Source organism: Ixodes scapularis, unplaced genomic scaffold (assembly GCF_016920785.2).
Source record: "Ixodes scapularis isolate PalLabHiFi unplaced genomic scaffold, ASM1692078v2 PGA_scaffold1__304_contigs__length_218370807, whole genome shotgun sequence".
Lineage (NCBI taxonomy): Eukaryota > Metazoa > Arthropoda > Arachnida > Ixodida > Ixodidae > Ixodes > Ixodes scapularis.
This window is the reverse complement of record NW_024609846.1, coordinates 209,836,374-209,854,564: the sequence shown is the minus strand read 5'-3', so window position 1 is coordinate 209,854,564 and position 18,191 is coordinate 209,836,374. Positions and strand designations below refer to the sequence as shown.

Genomic DNA, 18,191 nt, shown 5'->3' with positions numbered 1-18,191 from the left:
TCTAATTTAATTAGAGTTAGAGAATTATATATAAATAAACTTTGAAAACACAGGGCCCTACCTATAATGTACAAAGTCAAACTTAAGCACCCTAGATATAAACCAAGACATGCGACGACACAAGTATATTTTTCTCTGCAGAAAATACTGACTTATTATTTGATAAGGCGAACCAAATGCTCTCCGGGTTGAATTTGTGGAGTACATATAATTCACTTCAAATAAGCACAGACAAATCAAAAGCAGTGCTCTTTCGTCCTAAAAATAAAATAATCAACACTACGAGAGATCTTAGTTCAGACTCAACCAAGATTAAGATTGTAAATTCCTTCAAAATTCTAGGCGTCATTTTTTCGGATAATATGTCGTGGGATGAACATGTTAACTACCTTATTACAAAGCCGTCTAGAACTGTCGGCATGTTAAACCGCCATCGTTATACCTTACCTATACATGTCAAGTTACTAGTTTATAATTCCTTGTTCTACTCGCACCTTAATTTATGGTAATTTAGTTTGGGGTACCACCATTTCAACGAATCTTGAAAAGATACATTTGTTACAAAAAAAAAGCTATAAGAGCCTAGCCGATGTCTCATTTGAATCACATACATCCGACCTATTCAAAAAGTTCCGCATTATCAATGTGCACACTTTGTATTCTTACAGGCTCAGTACAAGCCTTAAGATACAGCTAATTAGGAACACAAACTTTCAGTAACCCTTGGCCGCCTCTCAAAAAATATTATTACTTATCCTACCCGTGGCACTGAATGTTGAGGGGTGGTCACGCCAAGAACAAATTATGGCACTCAAATGCTGAGGCACAATATTCCTAATTTACTAAATCTTTATGAATCGAAAAACTTGGGGTGGAATAAAATGTCAATAGGGGAAATCCGTTCATTATGTATTATGGGTGGTCATGATAACTAGTTACAATCACTGTTCTCGTATCTGATTATATAGCTTTATCTGCCATGGTGAATTTTTGCGTGTTGCAACCTCTGTGTGTATGTATTTTTTTTTATTTTTTTTTTCCTGTTGTGTCCTGTCGCCGTGCACTGTAGGCGGTCAAGGGCTCGTCAAGCTGTGTATGCAGCTTTTTCCCTAGGTCGCCGCCATCGAGTGTGATGGAAATAACATATTATTATTATTATTATTATTATTATTATAAGCACTTGCAACATTAGTTTATTTAGTACCTTGCAGTCATAAGTGGAAGCTTGATTGAAACAGTGATGTCCCAGCCAATATGGACACCCTGCAATATAGACCAACTCTTCAAGGACTGACTAATTCTGAATTATGCCTCGTTAATATATAAACCCACAGTTTAGAGTATGGACAGGTGGTTTGGAAACAAACTGGATAAATACATGCATTTTCGTCTCATTATTATGGAGAGCAAGCAAAAAAATGACCACATCTCCACATGGTGAATGATGTTGATTGGAGCGAAGCTCTGGTGGTGCTGATGATACTGATTTTATTGTTCATAGGTAGTGCTGATGGTGCTGATTTTTTTTTATCGCTCATAGGTACTGCTGAGTTCCGGGTTGCGTTTCGACTTCATTATTACTGCTGTATGGTTGGTGAAATGCAGAGCCAGTGGTTCTTGCGGATCAGCTTGGATCCGCTAGAAGCCGTGGGAATGCATCTCCACCGCTTAAGTCAACGGTCCATGACAGAAAGAGAATGTGTGATATGGATTGTGGTTATATACGCAGTTGAGCATTTGACCGCAGCGCCCTCTCGTCTATAAACGTTGAGCCAATGCATGCAAAGTTTAACGCGATTACATACGGATTTGACCGCAGCGCCCTTTCCTGTATAGACATTGAGCAACTACATGCAACGTTTCATCCGTGACAGAAACCCCAGCTCTTGAGTTACTACCACATCTCAGAGCCCCCTACTCGTCCCGCAGTCGTGGCCGAGTGGTTAAGGCGATGGACTAGAAATCCATTAGGGTCTCCCCACACAAGTTTGAATCCTGTCGACTGCGCAAACATTTTTTCTTTTTATGTGAGCACGGACCGGACAAGGCTAGACCCTAAGGAACTTCGCCCCTAAAAGCAGAGGAAGCGAGGAGGAAAATCATTATTTTGGCTTGATGGGGTTCAAACAGACATCACTCTGCTGGACGCTTCTACTTTGATGACTTTTGCCAGAGTCTTGTCGCCTCACGATTCCTGTTTGGACAGGCCTTCAGCCCCTGTTGATAGCACGCCACGCACGGATGCAAGCATGTGTGCACCAAATAATAAAGTTTCGCAACAGCCTACTCCTTGCAATCGACAAGGCGCCCAATTTGGTCAGACGCCACAGTCTTTGCCAATGCGATTGCCGGCTTTCCCAGCATTGTTCTTCGTCGCTTTTTTCGTCTGCCCGCTCTCTTGCTCGCTGCACCTGTTTAGTTTTTCTATTTTCTTGTTGACTTTTTCTTTCTTTTTATTGACGAGGAGAACATAGCAGCATTAGAAATATGCTTTCGCGGTCCAAACATTTGTGCTGCATGCCGATCGGCGGTGTTCATCGCACGTATGCCAGCAATGTATCTCTTGTGCAGTCACACTAGATAAGTAAAAAAAATATACTAGGCTTTTCTTTTTTAATTTTTTGCATTTATCTACTTAGACATGGCCCACCCCACTTTGTTTTATGAATTTCAGGCGGCGGGGGGGTGGGCAATGACTTGGGATATTACGGTATATTGCTGTAGTGGCAGACCTTTGTTAGCATTAGTGGCCAATACTTAAGGGGAAACACTGCTTCTTGAGCTTTTTTTTTATTTATGGTCCAAATCGAATGAAATTTATAGAGCATAATCATCTTCCCATTCTGATGACAAATATGTACTTTGCTTTAAAATAGCTTGGTTAGTTTTGATAAAATTAACTATTTTATTTGAACATTTTATGGGCGAGATTCCAAAAAATTATGATGACAAAACTCAAAAAGAAATATATCTCTGTAAACTAGAAGGTCTACAGAATCCAATAAGGTATAAATGAAGGCTCCATGACTACTTATAAAATTTTTGCGGCATTTCAAAATTTTCAGTTTATAAATCAATTTTTACAATCTATGTTGGAAGTGCTGACAAAAAATACTGATGCCTAGGTTGATGCAATTAGACCCCTTATTGGATACCCCACTTATACACCTACCAAAGAAAAAAAGAATTAGGAAGATCGGTTGTGTACAGCCTGAGATACGGCTTCCGAAAACTAGCAAACTGCGCAAAAAGTTCATTTCGAGAAAACAGCAAAAAACGTCCACGGACGGATTTTTACTGCTACCCGCGGCGAACTCCACTCGGATGCGGCATCCCCGCAGATCTTGCAACATCGCTTGAGTTTTACTGCAAGTCCATACTCGCGACCGCATTTTATGAGTTCGACATCGCCGCAACAAGCTTTACACTTCGCGAGTTGAAGAAGCGAGTTCACGACGTCGAGGCTTACGACGATGAAACTCTGTACTCTCGGGAGCTTCTTGATCGGCGCCCGAGACGCCGGCCATCAGGGCAGCTTTCCGCGTCGTAGCGGACGTCGACGAAAGTTCTTTAGAGTTTTTCCTCGGCTTTTTTTTCTTTCTCGTCGATCTCGGAAGCGCGGAGCATCACCGTGTCGAGCCGCACTCGCTCGCTTGAAGTCACGGATGTCGACGGCGCCGTCGATGCGACATCTTCGTGTTCGGGCTCCCGCACCTCGTTGTCGACGTTCAGGCCCGCGGGAAGTTAAACTGCGCCGTGGATTAGCTTCCTCGAGCCTTTTTTTCGTTTTTTTTTTCTGAACTTGTGGGCCGTATGAAACTTTTTCCGTGGAGTTGTTGTGATCGGCATGATCAAAGACGCGCACGAGAATCAAACAAGATGGCGGATCGGAAACAACGAGCAGACGCTTCGTAACCCTAACGGCCAATGAGAAAGCGCCATTTGCACACGTGATCCAAAACAGCCAACCACGTGGCAAGACTAAGTTTTTTATTTGTGCTTCGTTCTCGGCGGCCAATCGCCGTGTAGCATTGTGAATGGCGGGAGAAGAAAGAGCGGGAGCGGAGCTTTCAAATGAGACCAAGATGTCCCCCTTCTATTGCGTTGTTCTCGAGCTACCGGCGGTCAAATTGTACCTTTTTTTTTTGCTTTTTTCGGAGAAAGCATTTCCGTTTAGATACTTCAAATCAATACCCCGAAATAAATAGGGTGTATTTTGCGATAATATTTTGAGAAAAGATGCGAAAATATCTGTAGATATTAAAAAACATAATTTCAAAAATGTGATTTTTTTGTCATTTTTTTGTTTCAAGGAGCCGTGTCTCCCCTTAAAGTTATGTCAAAATCTAATCCGTTCTAGGTAGTGGTACCCGCTAAATGTAAAGATATAAAAATAAATTATGTTGACGAAGTTGGGCACATACCTTATAAATGAAAAGTGCCTCAAACAGAGTACGACAGAGGGAGAGATACCTCAAAGTGCTACTTCAATCTAAGAATTTATTGAGGATACACCGACAAAGCACCTCTGTGCTATGTCACACCTCTCATATTAAAATATAAATTCCAACCTGACGAGGCCTATCAATAGTTCATACATTTTCACTAAGTCTTTAATTGAAAGTAGTGCTTTGTGGTGTCTCTCCTTGCCTCCTTGAAACATTTTTTGTTTGCAAGTTTCATATCAGCTAGACCACCTATCTATTTTATTTAATGCGCGAGTTCCAATCTGTCTTCTGCTTTCTCCAGAGTTGAAACATCATTTGCAATAAAAATAACACCCGATGTACAAGAGTGTGAGGTACAGTCACAGACGATATGAAAAAGCCCAGGCAAATAAGTGGCTTAGAAGGCCTGTAGCACTAATTATCAGAAGAAAACTCAACCATTCAGTGGCTGTTCAATTTTTGTCATCATTCCCCGTTTGACCGGTGTTGCCGATTTCAGCGCCAACTGTAAAACCGTTCTCCGACAAAAGGCAAAGTGTGGCATGGCTGAAACCACCAGGTCGGCTGATTGAGTGATCAGTTTTGGGGCGTTTGATAATAAATTCCTGAGATAAATGATGATAAGCGGTTATTATGTTATTTCACCGAGCACCACTACCATCAGTAATGATTCAGCAACCATTTGACGACTATGCGGGGAGTAACCACAGAAATCAAACAGCTGCTGAAATACTGCTTGTTCACACAATAGCCTCGATGATAACTCGGCACTCTTCTGTCAGATAGCACTGGCAATCTTCAAGGTCACACGCTTGTTCGGGCTTTGTCTGTGACATACCTGGCTGTTGACAAGCTCCACGAGCCAGTTCTTGTGAAGCACATCGTTGGCCTGGCAGGCTGCCACGCCGTGCAGCTGCTCTTCCTCCGTGCCAGGGCCCTCCACGTCCTCCGTGTAGACCGTTCGGGGACCGGAGGACTCCGACACCAGCTGCTGAAGCATCGACACTGCCGGGGAGGCACCCCTTCGGGCAGGACGTGGGCTGAGGGACAGAAACAGCGGCCGTTCAAAGGACAAGCAACACAAGGTGCATTGTTTAGTTAGAAGTCGGAATGAACTTTATGCAATTCCGTACTGTGCAAACTTCATTGGCCGAGGATCTTACGCATCTCTAGGCATTAGAAAAAGGAAATGTGTGGAAGTTTAAAGGCCACTTATCGGAGCCTAGATGAAGCTTAACAGAACTGAGGATATTGCAAAATGTCCAATAAAATTAAAGTGCCTAGCCAATAAATCTTGGGGGATACACTGCCAAAAAAATTCATGGTTCCTCGCCATGTCTTGTAAACAAACTGCGGCAATAGCCGAATCGCTGTACTCTACTTCATAGACTGCATGGAATCACACTGTCCATTAACCATAACGTCACTTGATATCACAGCATCACGTGACGCCGTGGCATCACGTGATGTAGCGGTATTACGTAACATCAGTGTGATGCAACTTTACAATGTCACGTCACACCCATCACAGTGTCACCTGGACCTCATCTCCTTCAAAGGACATGCTACTAATATGAAGTCTTCATCGCATCAATCAAGTGGCAAAGAAAGAACAGAGTGTCATAGAGTGAGGCCCGTGCGCACCTGGGCCTCATCTCGGGGGACGCCAGCGGCTGCGCGTCCACCCGGAAGCCCCGGAGAGCGTCGGTGGACAGGTTCCTGCGCAGCAGCTTGGCCCCCACGTAGCTGTCGAAGAGGCCGAACACCACGTCCCGGTTGTGCTTGGTCCAGGCGCCCCGCAGGCCGTGCACTGCCAGCAGGTGCGTTGGCGTGTCCTCTTCCTCCGTCAGTGCCGCAACGCCGGTCGTGCGCACTTTGGTCTCTCGGCCGTACGACACCCGAGACACGCTGAGGAAGTACCTGGGGGGGGGGGGGGGGGTCGTGGGGCTTAGACACTAAAGAAGCACGGAGTAAACTTGGAGCTTGTAGTTTTTAATAAAAATTAGGTGCAGCATTCACTGATAAAACAATTGCACGACTTCTCTTTCGTATGCAAGCACTTGTTGCCTTCTGATGTGCACTGGCCGCGTGCTTGGAGCTCATGAGATGCTAAAGTGTTGTCGGAAGTAGGAAGTTTGCGCTGGAGGTGGAACGACTGACAGACCTCCCAGCTGTTCTTATCCCATCAGTGACTGTGGTGATACTAATACTTCCGTTTGAACTGCTGCTTTAGAAGCCCACAGACAAACAACAAACAAGGCAACAAGCGTCGCTCTGTTTGCTAACATGCAGGTGATGGTATTCTTGTAGCTGTTGCCAGCTGAATGGAGACGCATAAAACTACGCCAGAGAAGAAGGAGAGGTGCTCAAGGTCAGAGGCAACCGCACACAACGAGCGCTTTGGTTGTCTAAACAATTGCGTGAGGCACGGAGACTACCTCTAGCTGTTGTGCCTCGGTGCCCAGGAATGTTTCTCAACAATCTGTACAACATATGATGTCCTAATTATAACTTTTTGTTCCAACCATTCAATAAATAAAAAAAAGTGAAGCTGGGGTTTTGCATTTCTCTTCAAAGCATAGTTTATAAAGAAAAAGGCTCGAGGTACACTTAAGCAGTTGTTATGAGCTGTGAATGCGAAAGCATGTTTGTCATTCTTCCGCGTCGGCCGATCGCGCGCTCTCCCAGCTCTCCTTGCCGCTCTGACCTTGGACACTTGTAATTTTTTAATTTGCGAAGGTTGGGTCCTCAGGAACATCAAGTCATTTACAGTATCAATTACACCACTATATGCTGAATACAGATGAACACAGCGGATCCTAACTCCATTCTCAACCTTCCAGGACACGATGCAGCGTTAGGGTTAGCCGTGGCTAGCGTCACCACATTGCATCCTTTTTCTGTATCCCTTTTTTTTTTACTAGTTGTTGTTTTTGAAGTTTTTAGCAGCTGGCAAAGTCTTCTTTCAGTTCTACATAAAAAATGCACTATATAAAAACAAACACAAAGATGCGATACCCGGAGTCTGACATGCTTTCTTCTCGATCCCTGTTCCATTAATGTGACATTTGTTTCCTCGTAAGTTTCTATGCTATTTTTATGTTTCTGCCAAGGCTTTAGGATAGAAACTAGAACTGCCCGGATTTTATTTGTACAGGCTATGCCACACATTATGGGGAAAAAGGCAAAAGGAACCAATAGCTACCACGCATGTGCATAGTGCTGGACATACTGAAGAAAAAAAAAAACAATGTTTATTCCACAGCATAAACTATATGTTGCTTAATGCCCAGTCTCCAACCAAAAGTAGCGCTAGCAGTTGGGACCAGTTGCCAAAGTTCCAGAACCTACCATTATGATTAAAAAGTTGCGAGCGATTATGAGAAATTTTCTGGGAGCAAACGGTGGCAGATGCCATTCATCTCCATGTATTCGCAGGCATCGTCAGTTGCCATTTATCTTATCAGCTTTCAAATATCCTGATGGATGCTGTCGAAAAGTTTCACTCCTGTAAGAAGAGTATTTTTTCCATAACAAATTATTTCTGACATGCCGGCACCTTCTAAAGTGCAGCCTTCTAAACTTTCAAACACATTAACCTCCATTTTACTTTTTGGCATGAAATCTCAGTTCAGGTAAACTAACATCTGAGATAATGAATTGATGTGTGAAGCCAGTTTTTGAAGTATCTGTACTAAAATTTTGTAAAAACGGAGCTGTGAGCTTACTCTTCTGCATTTTCATGGTCTTTTGTTATGAAAGGCTGCAGTACCTTCAACACGATGCATGCAAAAAATGAAAGCTGTTTCACATTTTTATTTTCAATGAACTCTTTGACGGTCAAGTTTCTCCCTCAAAAGATGTTTCTTAGGGATCGGGTTTTGTTTCCAAAGGAATTATATAAAGAATGGGTGAATGTATGAGATTTTTTTCTAATTCTCTAGCGGGCGTACGTACAGTGCTCGCAAGTTGTTCAGGTTTAGAAGCGTCAAATAGAAATATTGAAGGCGAAAAGTAGTCACCTTTCTTCCATTCGGTTTCATTTTGGGCACGACCGCTTCCTTGACATTCCGGCGGTTTCAGATTCTGAATTGGCAGTACTTTCCAGGGCTCCTCCATCGGATGGTAAGCTCTCATCCTCTGAATTCAATTCTGAGAGGTGTTAAAAGTCTGAATCGGAAGAGCCGGCATTCTAATTGCCACTACTGTAAATATCCCCAACAAAGCAAGACAATGTGGAAATTTAATGTTCATAGTTCGCCGATCAGATGTCAAGTAGCAACACTGTCCACGGCGTGCGCAATTTCGCGTTTAGGCGGGCACTTTCAAAGATGCGATTGCCGCCGTACATGTACGGCGACGACTGTCAAACGGTTAAAAATGGTATAATTCCCACAATTTCTCTCCATAGCCGCATCACACAAGTGTTACGTATACACTATGTTTCACCAAAAGAACTGGCCATTATTATTACCTTTTTTAAACGATAGTTTCACTCAGGTGCCACAGTGAGATACTTCTACATAAATCTTTGAAGGATAAACTTATAAACATAAAACTTTGCATGTCATCCCCTTGCCCAGATACATGTCCTGCAAATTTCGTACAAATAAAACTAACGATTAAAAAAATTAAACTTCCTAAGTAGTGTCCTCTCTCAATGAGATAACAGCGAGTTCTGCAATTTCAACACTGGGTGCCGATGCGTAGCGCTTTCTTTTGGGCAGAGACTGAGCATTCGGCGATGAGTAGTTCATTCCTGCAAAAAGAAAAAAAAAGAGAACTCTTCTCCCCAACACTGGATTACAGTCGAATCTCGTTAATTCATACTCTCTTAATTCAAACTTGCAGATAATTCGAACTAACACGCAGGTCCCATCCTATGCGTCTCTATGAGAGGAAACTCCCGTTAATTCAAGCTTTGCTTTATTCAAACAAATTTCCGGTCCCTCTCAAGTTTGAATTAATGAGATTCGACTGTATATTGTGGCTCCTAGCGAGGGCGTCGCCACACGGCCCCACCTGCGTTGCGGGGGCAGCGGTGCTTGGGGTTCAGCGCCGCCGGCCCTGTCCTCTCTGGAAGACGGCTCCCCGAGCCCCTCAGCCTCTTGCTGCTCCCCGGCACCTGCCTGGTCTCCCGCGGCGGACTCGCTGCTCGTGTTGTACAGCCACACCTCGCTGTCCCCGAGCTCGCAGTTCATGTAGACCACCGACCAGTTGGCCCGAGGCCTAGCAGACAGCCGGCCGAGGCAAGAAACAAAGCAGCGGTAAGGCTATTGATACCGAGAGGAATGCTAGTACTGTAGCGTCTAATCGTTATGGAACGAAATGACATGCAGAAATGAACAGATTCAACCTCTGTATCAGATAATGTGCTCTTCGTGCTACGTTAACAATGTGCAGCGGGAATATGATGTGGGCTATATAAAAAAATCTTTTTTATCTGGTGGTTGTTAGGAGAGCATTTTTAGTGGCATTTTTTCAGGCTTTCAACTAGTGTTTCTACTATTACTGCTTAGCAATAGCATCACTGAATGCTTCCTTTTGTCATCTAACTAATGAACACTCATAAACATGCCATTGGCATTTACAATGTATCAACAATGCCTATCCAACCACAGGCTGAGCTACAGCTCAGGAATGGTTTCAGTATAATGCAGATGACTGAGTCAATCTATGTTTAAACTGTTAATGAGAGCAGATAAGCCTTCATATCTTGCATTAATTGCATTAAAAAAAATACATTTTTCAGAACCTATTTTACATCTCAACACTTGACAGTGTTACACAACTTAATCCACAACTTCGAAAGACTAAAAAGAACTGATATATCTGAAAAAAAAAAAAAAAACTTGCGCTAAAAAGATTTTTTTGAGCTTCGTTACACTGATTCATACTCAAACGTCCACTAGTCACTATTCCTGTATAGCAAGCTATCGATAAGGTAGCACTGATTTGAAAACTGGCTGTAAAACAAGCCAGAAAATCAGCTCTTGCACATAATGAGCTAGAAATTTCACTGAAGGTGTATTTTACTGGTGGGTACCTTGTAAAGTTTCAAAGCATAGCTCCATTGCAACACAAAAAAAAAAAGAAAATTAAAAAATTTGAGGGACGGATGTCGACGCACACGAGTCAAGCTGACAGTCAAGTTGGGTCTTCCTATCGAGAAGTGTTGTAACAAGCCATTAAAACCAGATGACACCAACGAGCAATGTACCTGTGGCAGGCTTGCACAAGCCTGCCACAGGTACATTGCGTTTAGGTTCAGCGACGACCGAGAAAACTTGTTTGCTTGGGGAGGGTTCCTAGCAACAAAGTCCGAATACGCTATCAGCATGCATGTGCAGGAGAGAACATATGCTAATTACAAACAAGAGAGTCATGTGCAAGGGATGCACTTATACTTGCAAACCAGAAGCTAGAAAAAGTGAACTTGAGGAGGAGAAGAAAACCAAAGAGGGCCACTGGTCACTGTGGGTGGTAACCAAGGTGAGCCCTACCTTGGAGTGGTCTGACACATGCGGCTGGTGGCCATGAGAAAGGGCACAGACCAGCAGGGGCAGCAGGAAGAGGACAGAGGGAAGAGAGCAGTTAGGAATTAGACAGAAAGGAGGCAGATGTCACACTCATCACAGAGACAGCTCTCAGAGCATCACAATTCCTCACGCACAGGTGTTTTCGTTCTACTGAAAAGCATATACTGACATGAAACTTTCAGCTCCCTAAAAATATGCGTTCCCAGGTTTTCATATTGAAGCAGCTGACTGCTGCAAAAGTCTTGAAAATAAGATGCATCGTTTTTCTTAAAAGAAACTTCTACTGCCCACTCATTTTCTGAGTGGCTTTGAGCGAATGCACCATCGTCGACATGATTTGTTGTTACATTTGTTGCGTAGAAGGCTCGTTACGACGACCATATTATCCGAGCCTCTCGTGTTTTAGTGTTATTTCATACTGCTAGAGTGTAGTCAGCGTTACATGCGGTATTGGTGTAAAGCCTCAGGAGAGTTTCAACTTTGACAATTATTTGCATGAGGCATAAACCAAGAGACACCATATACAGTCTAAGCTCGTTATAACAGACCTTGATTTTGATGAAGATTTCGGGCTGTTGTAAGAGGAGTATGTTGTATGCAGATATGAAGTTGAGTCAATGGTAGTAGAGGAAAACCAACAGAACTTCACAAATCGGTATGTTATATCCAAATGTCTGTTGTAACCAGGTCTGTTGTAATGAGCTTAGACTGTAGTAGAATAATGAAAATGATGTACAACAGGTTGCAACAAAGTGGCCCGCATATGAAAAGCAACCAGCACAGCTACAGCTGCATCAGTGAGAGGTGTTCCAACTAAGTGCCATCCCATACTTCTGCTATTGAGGCTCGGCAGATGTGGTAAAGTACTTAGTGCCAGCTTTACTTATCTCGCACGTCACCTGGGACCTGCAAAGTGAGAAGCTAGGAAATATGGTGCATGTGCCGTTTGCAAACTAACATAAGAAAGTGCCCCTAGTACGATGCAAATATTCCTCCAGAGAGAATTTAAGAAGCGAGATATGCACCACTACTATGTCTGCCACAATTATTAAAAGTTGAAAGGTGTAAGGTATAGACCTTTTCATTTCAGTAGTTGCCTGACCGGCGGGTAGAGGGCGCTGGCGCACTCGGCGCCATTAGGTTGCTTCAATTTGGTCGGTTTCGGTTTCAACATACACGCGATTGTGATGCTGTTTCATGCCACTTTCGATTAATTTTGCGATATGAATTTCTTTCTAGTAGCACACAGCGAATGAAACAATAGTATTGAGCCACTTGGCAAACCACGAAGTGGTTTCGAGCCTAAATTGCGATCTTTTTTTACGAACACTATATGCGTCTGATTCCGTCCATCATTAATTTCTGTCCGGTTCGGCGGTGAAACAACTGCGCTGACGCACAGGGAAAAGTACCATTGTACACGGCCGTACCTGCGGACACTAATTTCAAGAATAAAAAAAAAAAATAAAGAGCCGGACAAGCTCCTCCTGCAGCCTGCGCTCGTTGCCTGCCGCCGTGCTTTGACTGTGCGTGCACCGAGCTGTACGGAAGTAGATAGCTCGCACTCAAGTCAGATATTGAACTGATCATCTTATATTGCAACAGACTATATTGCATGAGTGCTTAGTGAAAAATCAGGTCGACAACACGATCAACAATCTGCTGAATCACCAAGAACAGATGAACTGACAAGTTTACTGTTCGATGTTTGGTTCCCGTACATTAACCTGTTCTAACTTCGAGACTGAAAACATCTTTTATAATGACTAGAAAAGTTTAATATAATCACGTAGATAATATAAAAAAGTGATATTGTCTCAGCCTGTTTTATTTAAAGAAATTAAGCACTCGAGAAATATTTTGATAGACCAGCCTAGGCTGACTAGAAAATTTCTTTAACTAAAGTACTCATTTACAGCATTTAAAAATATTGGCCTTATGAAATAAACTTTTTGTTATATGGACATTTGCTTACGACGTTCTCAACGTATGAGAATGGTAAGATAAGTGAATGCCAGGCTTCAAATAAAGCCTGATAGTCATCTTCCATAAAATTTGCCGAATGAAATTGAAGAGCGCAAAAGAAATTATCTCCGATAAGTTTGGCTGAAGTCGAACGCCAGGCGCCACCCAATGGACCTTTAGAGAAAGCTGTTCACTGATTTGAAACGATGCGCTTTGCACATTTTGACGTCGCCATCTACTGAAAGTAACTTTCTATTCGAAGCCGACAACCGGCTGCACTCGGGTGATTTTCATGCAGAAGAATTCTTTTCGGCGTTACATTTTATGAATCATAGGCACTATCAAGTTGTCTGTGGAAGTTTCTTACGTGCAGGGTTCAAATATTTGTGTTGAAATAAATTACTTGAAACTGCATGGTTATATTAAAAAATGACTTAAACAACTGAAAGACTATATAGACATGTAACCAAGCAGGATATACAACTCCGTGGAACTCATAAACAAACCGATAAAGCGAATGCTTATATCGCACACGTGATTAAGAACGTAAAACAGATATAGGTGTGATATTGCGAACAAACAAGTTGCCTAATGTTAAGGTGCCATTATTTCTAGCATTAAAAATAATTCAAACTAAATGTTTGTTCCCCCGCCTTGTCCACTAGTTCCCTAGTGTAACCAAAAAAAAAACTGTTTTCGATCTGTTGTAACTACAAAACACCATGTTTTCAGGAAAAACACGTGGCTAATTACGCTGAGTGTTTTTGTTTTCTTCCTTGACACCAATGTGCACTCATATATATATATATATATATATATATATATATATATATATATATATATATATATATATATATATATATATATATATATATATATATATATATATATATATATATATATAATAACATTGGGCTTCCTATTGCAAATGGTCCCCCTCGAGGCTCGCACGCCGACGGTAAAAAATATTATAAACGTGTTACAAAATCAACTACAGAAGTTGCGCGCATAATGATGCAATGCAATTGCATGGTAAGTATAAGTATCGGACGACACTTTACGGAGTAAGGCAAGAGACGCGGTGAAACGAGACGAAAAACACGAATTCAACGCGTCCGCCAAGGCGCGGACGGGAGAGCGGAGCAACAAGTTGAAGCAACCTAATGGCGGCCGCATCACGTGATTCCAAGATGGCAGCGCCCATGCGGCGGAGGGTGAAAAGGTCTATAGTGGCACTGTCTGGGAGGTAGTACTATAACGTAAGGCATGTCACTAATGCCTGCTTCCTCTGGATTGTCTAACCAAAGGTAACAATACATTTCTTTTTATACAGAATGTGTCATATGGCTGGCATGTAACCATATTTGATTAGGTGAGGGCGACGGAAGTCGACAAGCCGGCTGCCAGCCAAATGCTGATGGAGCGCTCCGTTCCTCGATGGTTGGGCACAGGTGCCAGGCAAACCTCTTTTTCAAGTGCCTCTGAGTTAATCCCGGAGGGGCTAAAACATTGCGTGTTCAGACACACAGCGAATTTCTGCTCCGCAAAACGAGTGCGCTCCAGGATTCCCCGAAGAAAGAGCTCAAGAAAGAGCAACAAAAAAGCAGAGGAACAAAGCAGACTCCTTTGCCGCAACGGGTTGAAGTAGTTCCGACTGTTTGATTCTCTTTTGCTGCGAGCTGGCACCAGGGCTTTGCTCGACGCTGGCGCGTTCCAATTGTTGTTTTCCGCACGCTCCGTCTACTGCGTCTTACACTTCAACAGGCTCCGAGAAAGTCGCATTCACACCGGAATCATGAAAGATGGCACCCACAAACAAAATGTCCACGGATGCTCACGCGTCTACCTTGCACAACACAGGGCTGCTTCATGCCATCCAGTCTCCACATGTGTGCACACTCTCTCCACACTAACGCATCACAATCTCTGTTACCCCTACCTTTGCCACATTAGTGCAGCAAAGGGGAAACTTTTTTTCTTTTCTGACCTGTCACTGAGCTAAAAACAAATTCTGAAGGTTCGATGACCTCCCTATCATTTTGGGAGCAATCCATAGGTCAGTGGGTGGCCTATGAATCCCTGCCATCGGAATCATAGGTCAGCTTGTTGCATTGGGGTCACTGTGGTGGTCAGACAATTTGTTATTAAGCTTACTACAAGATTAACATTAAACTCGGTAAAACTAAGAAATATGAATTGGCCCCATTATGAAATGGGAAGGGCTCAAAACAATGTAACTGTTCTATCTAAATGTTTTTTTTCTCTAATACCATGACCACTGACCACTGCTGTCAGACTTGACAATCAAGCAATGCTGACACAGTTTCTCTGTCTCTTGTATTCTACTCCTGCGACCAACAAGCACTCTTGTTAGCTTCAAAGCAAATTGCTTTTATTGGCTGATTTGTAAGTCCAGAGTGGTACAAAAAGGCAAAGACTTTAATGACTTCATTTAATGAATTTTTGAGATTTGTGTTGTGCTGTCCTCTTTGTCCACACTCTCCAGGGTTAAAATAAGGCCTGTTCACACATGCAGCGGAGCGCTACAAGCATAGCGCTGACCTCGCGCTAAGCGCGTGCTGACGGGAGCCTTCACCAGCTTTGTATCGCACCGTCAAAACTGTTGCTCATGGCAGACGATAAGTAGCTGACGGCACGCAAGGAGCGCTACATCAGCGCTTCGCTGCATGTGAGAACCGGCCTATAATGTCTATTTTCAACCAGCTCGCATGCACCCTTGAATTAACCTCATTACGAAAAGTTGCTACGAAAACGAAATAACAGGGTTGTACAACGATCACGTGGTTGGTGCCACTATGGGCTACACGGTCAGGTCACGTAACATCACTCTTACGTCGTGGTGTCATGTCACAGCCACATCATGATGCAGTGTCATATTGACATTGTGATGTTACTCGACACCATGACTTAACAGTGATGTCTTGTGAAGTGGCCACGAGGTTGGTGTCGCATGACGCCACCCTGGCGACATCATGTGACCGCTGCCCGCTAAATCTAGCAGGAAAATATCATATATCGCCCCCCCCCCCCTATATAACAGCCTCTTAGTCTGCACTGGTCTCAAAAAATTTTTTTTTAATTTTTCATTTAATTTATATTAAATTTTCAAATCTACTAGAATTTTTGAGCTGAGCACAAACATAAGCTCACTATCTTTATCACAAATGTTTCTGCCCCACTGTGTTGCAATACCACCATCAAAAATCTGGCACAGAGTATGTTGACATGTTCTACAAATAGTAGAGAGTGCAATGAAACCATTATTCTAATTTTAGCGTAATTCTAAAAAAAGTTATCACAAGTTGAAAATATTTCACTCATAATTAGGAATAAGTCTTTGCCGATTAGAAAATATTGTAGCCAACATTTTTCAGAAATATCAGTCTCGTTGCACTTTCTGATATACAAGGTATTAAACCCTGAAAAAAGTATTCAGATCCAATCCTTGATCAAAAGATACAGTGGGCGAAACTTTGTGCGCTAACAAAAAAATTAATTCTGAGAAAGCAGGAAAGGTTTTTCAAAACATGCTTGCAAACAATATGGATATAGAACTTTGAATTCATGTAACTACATACATGTGCACTTCCTGAGTGTAGTATTTAGAAAATATGTCGTTTGTAATTTACTAATAAAGAAACAAATTATTTTAATATATTTAATTGTTTAATTTTTTTGAAGATTAAAGTTTTTTCTTAACTCTGACTTCATACATAGGATCAAGGCAATTAAGTCTCTTTTTTGCAAATCGCATTATACTGCTGCTGTAGTCAGATTCAAATTAAAAATTCATTACTGCCAGCCAATGTTCCACCACAATAAAAAGAACAGTCCGCTACCGAGACGCACATCTGACTGACGCCTGCGGAGCCTGCAAGAACAATACAGTCTGGGCACAGAAAAAACATAGTACTTTCATCCAAATGGGCCCCAAAATTCACTGATCGCCTTCGCACACCCTAGTCGTGCCAATGTCTTTCTCTTCCACAAGCCCCCACACCATGTAACTCGTCATGGCTACTACCTTTCCTGGTTGGTCCGCAGAACGATTTGATGCCGTGGCTGGTATAGGGCAATTTTTGTTTGGCACATTTGCAAAGGAGCACTAAAGTAAACTCTGAAATTGTTTTTTGATGGTACAAACTCAATCTATACACCCTAAGCATCCTAGAAAACCCAAAATTACAATCACGCGTGTCCTTTCTCCCCCTTAAAAATGCAACCAAACATTGCGGTTCGCCCTTTTTTTGAGATATAGCTAAATAAAAGAATGCATTGCAGCGTTTGGTTGCGCTTTTAATGCGCCGAGAAACCGAGGGCTAGGAGGAGACGAGAGCGCGCAGAGAACAAAGCCACGCATGGTAGAAATTTTGGGTTTTCTACGATGCTTAGGGCAAATAGACAGAGTTTGCAACATAAAAAGAGGATCTCAAAATCCACTTTAGTGCCCCTTTAAATTTTGTGTTCGCCTCGAGATTCAATCGGCACAGCTCATCTGGCAAAAAGCAGAACTAAGCTTTCTTTTACACTTGGTACTCGGAGCAAAACGAATGCTGTGGATGCGAGGCTGAAGCCATGGGAGGCGCTGATGCAACGCTTGTGCACTGGAATCAACTGCTAAGAGCTTGTGCCCTGTGCCATTAGTGTGGATGCTTTGTCTCCACCCGCATTGTGGACAGATGGAATCACCATGCGCCTCACGGAGAGCCATGGGTAAACAAGAGCACACTTCCCCTAAATTCATTCATTGAATACAACCATAGTGCCGTATGACTATTGTGTTACGACCCCTTGAGATTCCCCCCTTCGCACTCTTGTGAGGAAACAACTGGCATGAAAACCGAAACGGCAGCCGTCCCCGGTTCCTTCCCCCGGGGGGGAGGGGGCGCACCTGTGCAGCAGCCCGTCGCGAACGGGCTCCAGGGTGAGGCCGTGCTCCGAGCTGAGCTGGAGCCGGCCGGCGAGCAGCTCGAAGCCGTGCTGCTTGGCCAGGGAGGTCCAGTAGCAGACTTGGAACTTGTGCAGGGCCACAGCCAGCTGCAGGCTCTTCACGTGGCGCGTCAGCTGCGTCTTGCGGGGCTTCACGTTGTCAAACAGGGGGCCCCGACGCGTCAGCTTCGGCTGCCCGCCGAGGATGGCCTGCGGTTCGGGGGTCGACGGGCTGAGCAGGAGGCCTTGTCGCGACGCTAAGTGACACAACGACCGAGGCACGTCACTC

At 43.3% G+C, this 18,191-nt stretch overlaps 1 protein-coding gene across 1 annotated transcript in view; it reads right to left on the bottom strand.

The window, feature by feature from the left end:
* Positions 1-18,191, bottom strand: part of LOC8039476 (protein KIAA0100) — a 113,959-nt gene that overhangs the window by 29,296 nt on the left and 66,472 nt on the right. Inside the window, exons 33-36 of the mRNA XM_029994568.4 lie at positions 17,865-18,112; positions 9,471-9,677; positions 6,093-6,368; positions 5,287-5,488 (exon numbers count right to left, since the gene is read on the bottom strand). Of these exons, the coding sequence (XP_029850428.2) occupies positions 5,287-5,488; positions 6,093-6,368; positions 9,471-9,677; positions 17,865-18,112 (933 nt within the window). The remainder of the gene's footprint in view (positions 1-5,286; positions 5,489-6,092; positions 6,369-9,470; positions 9,678-17,864; positions 18,113-18,191) is intronic.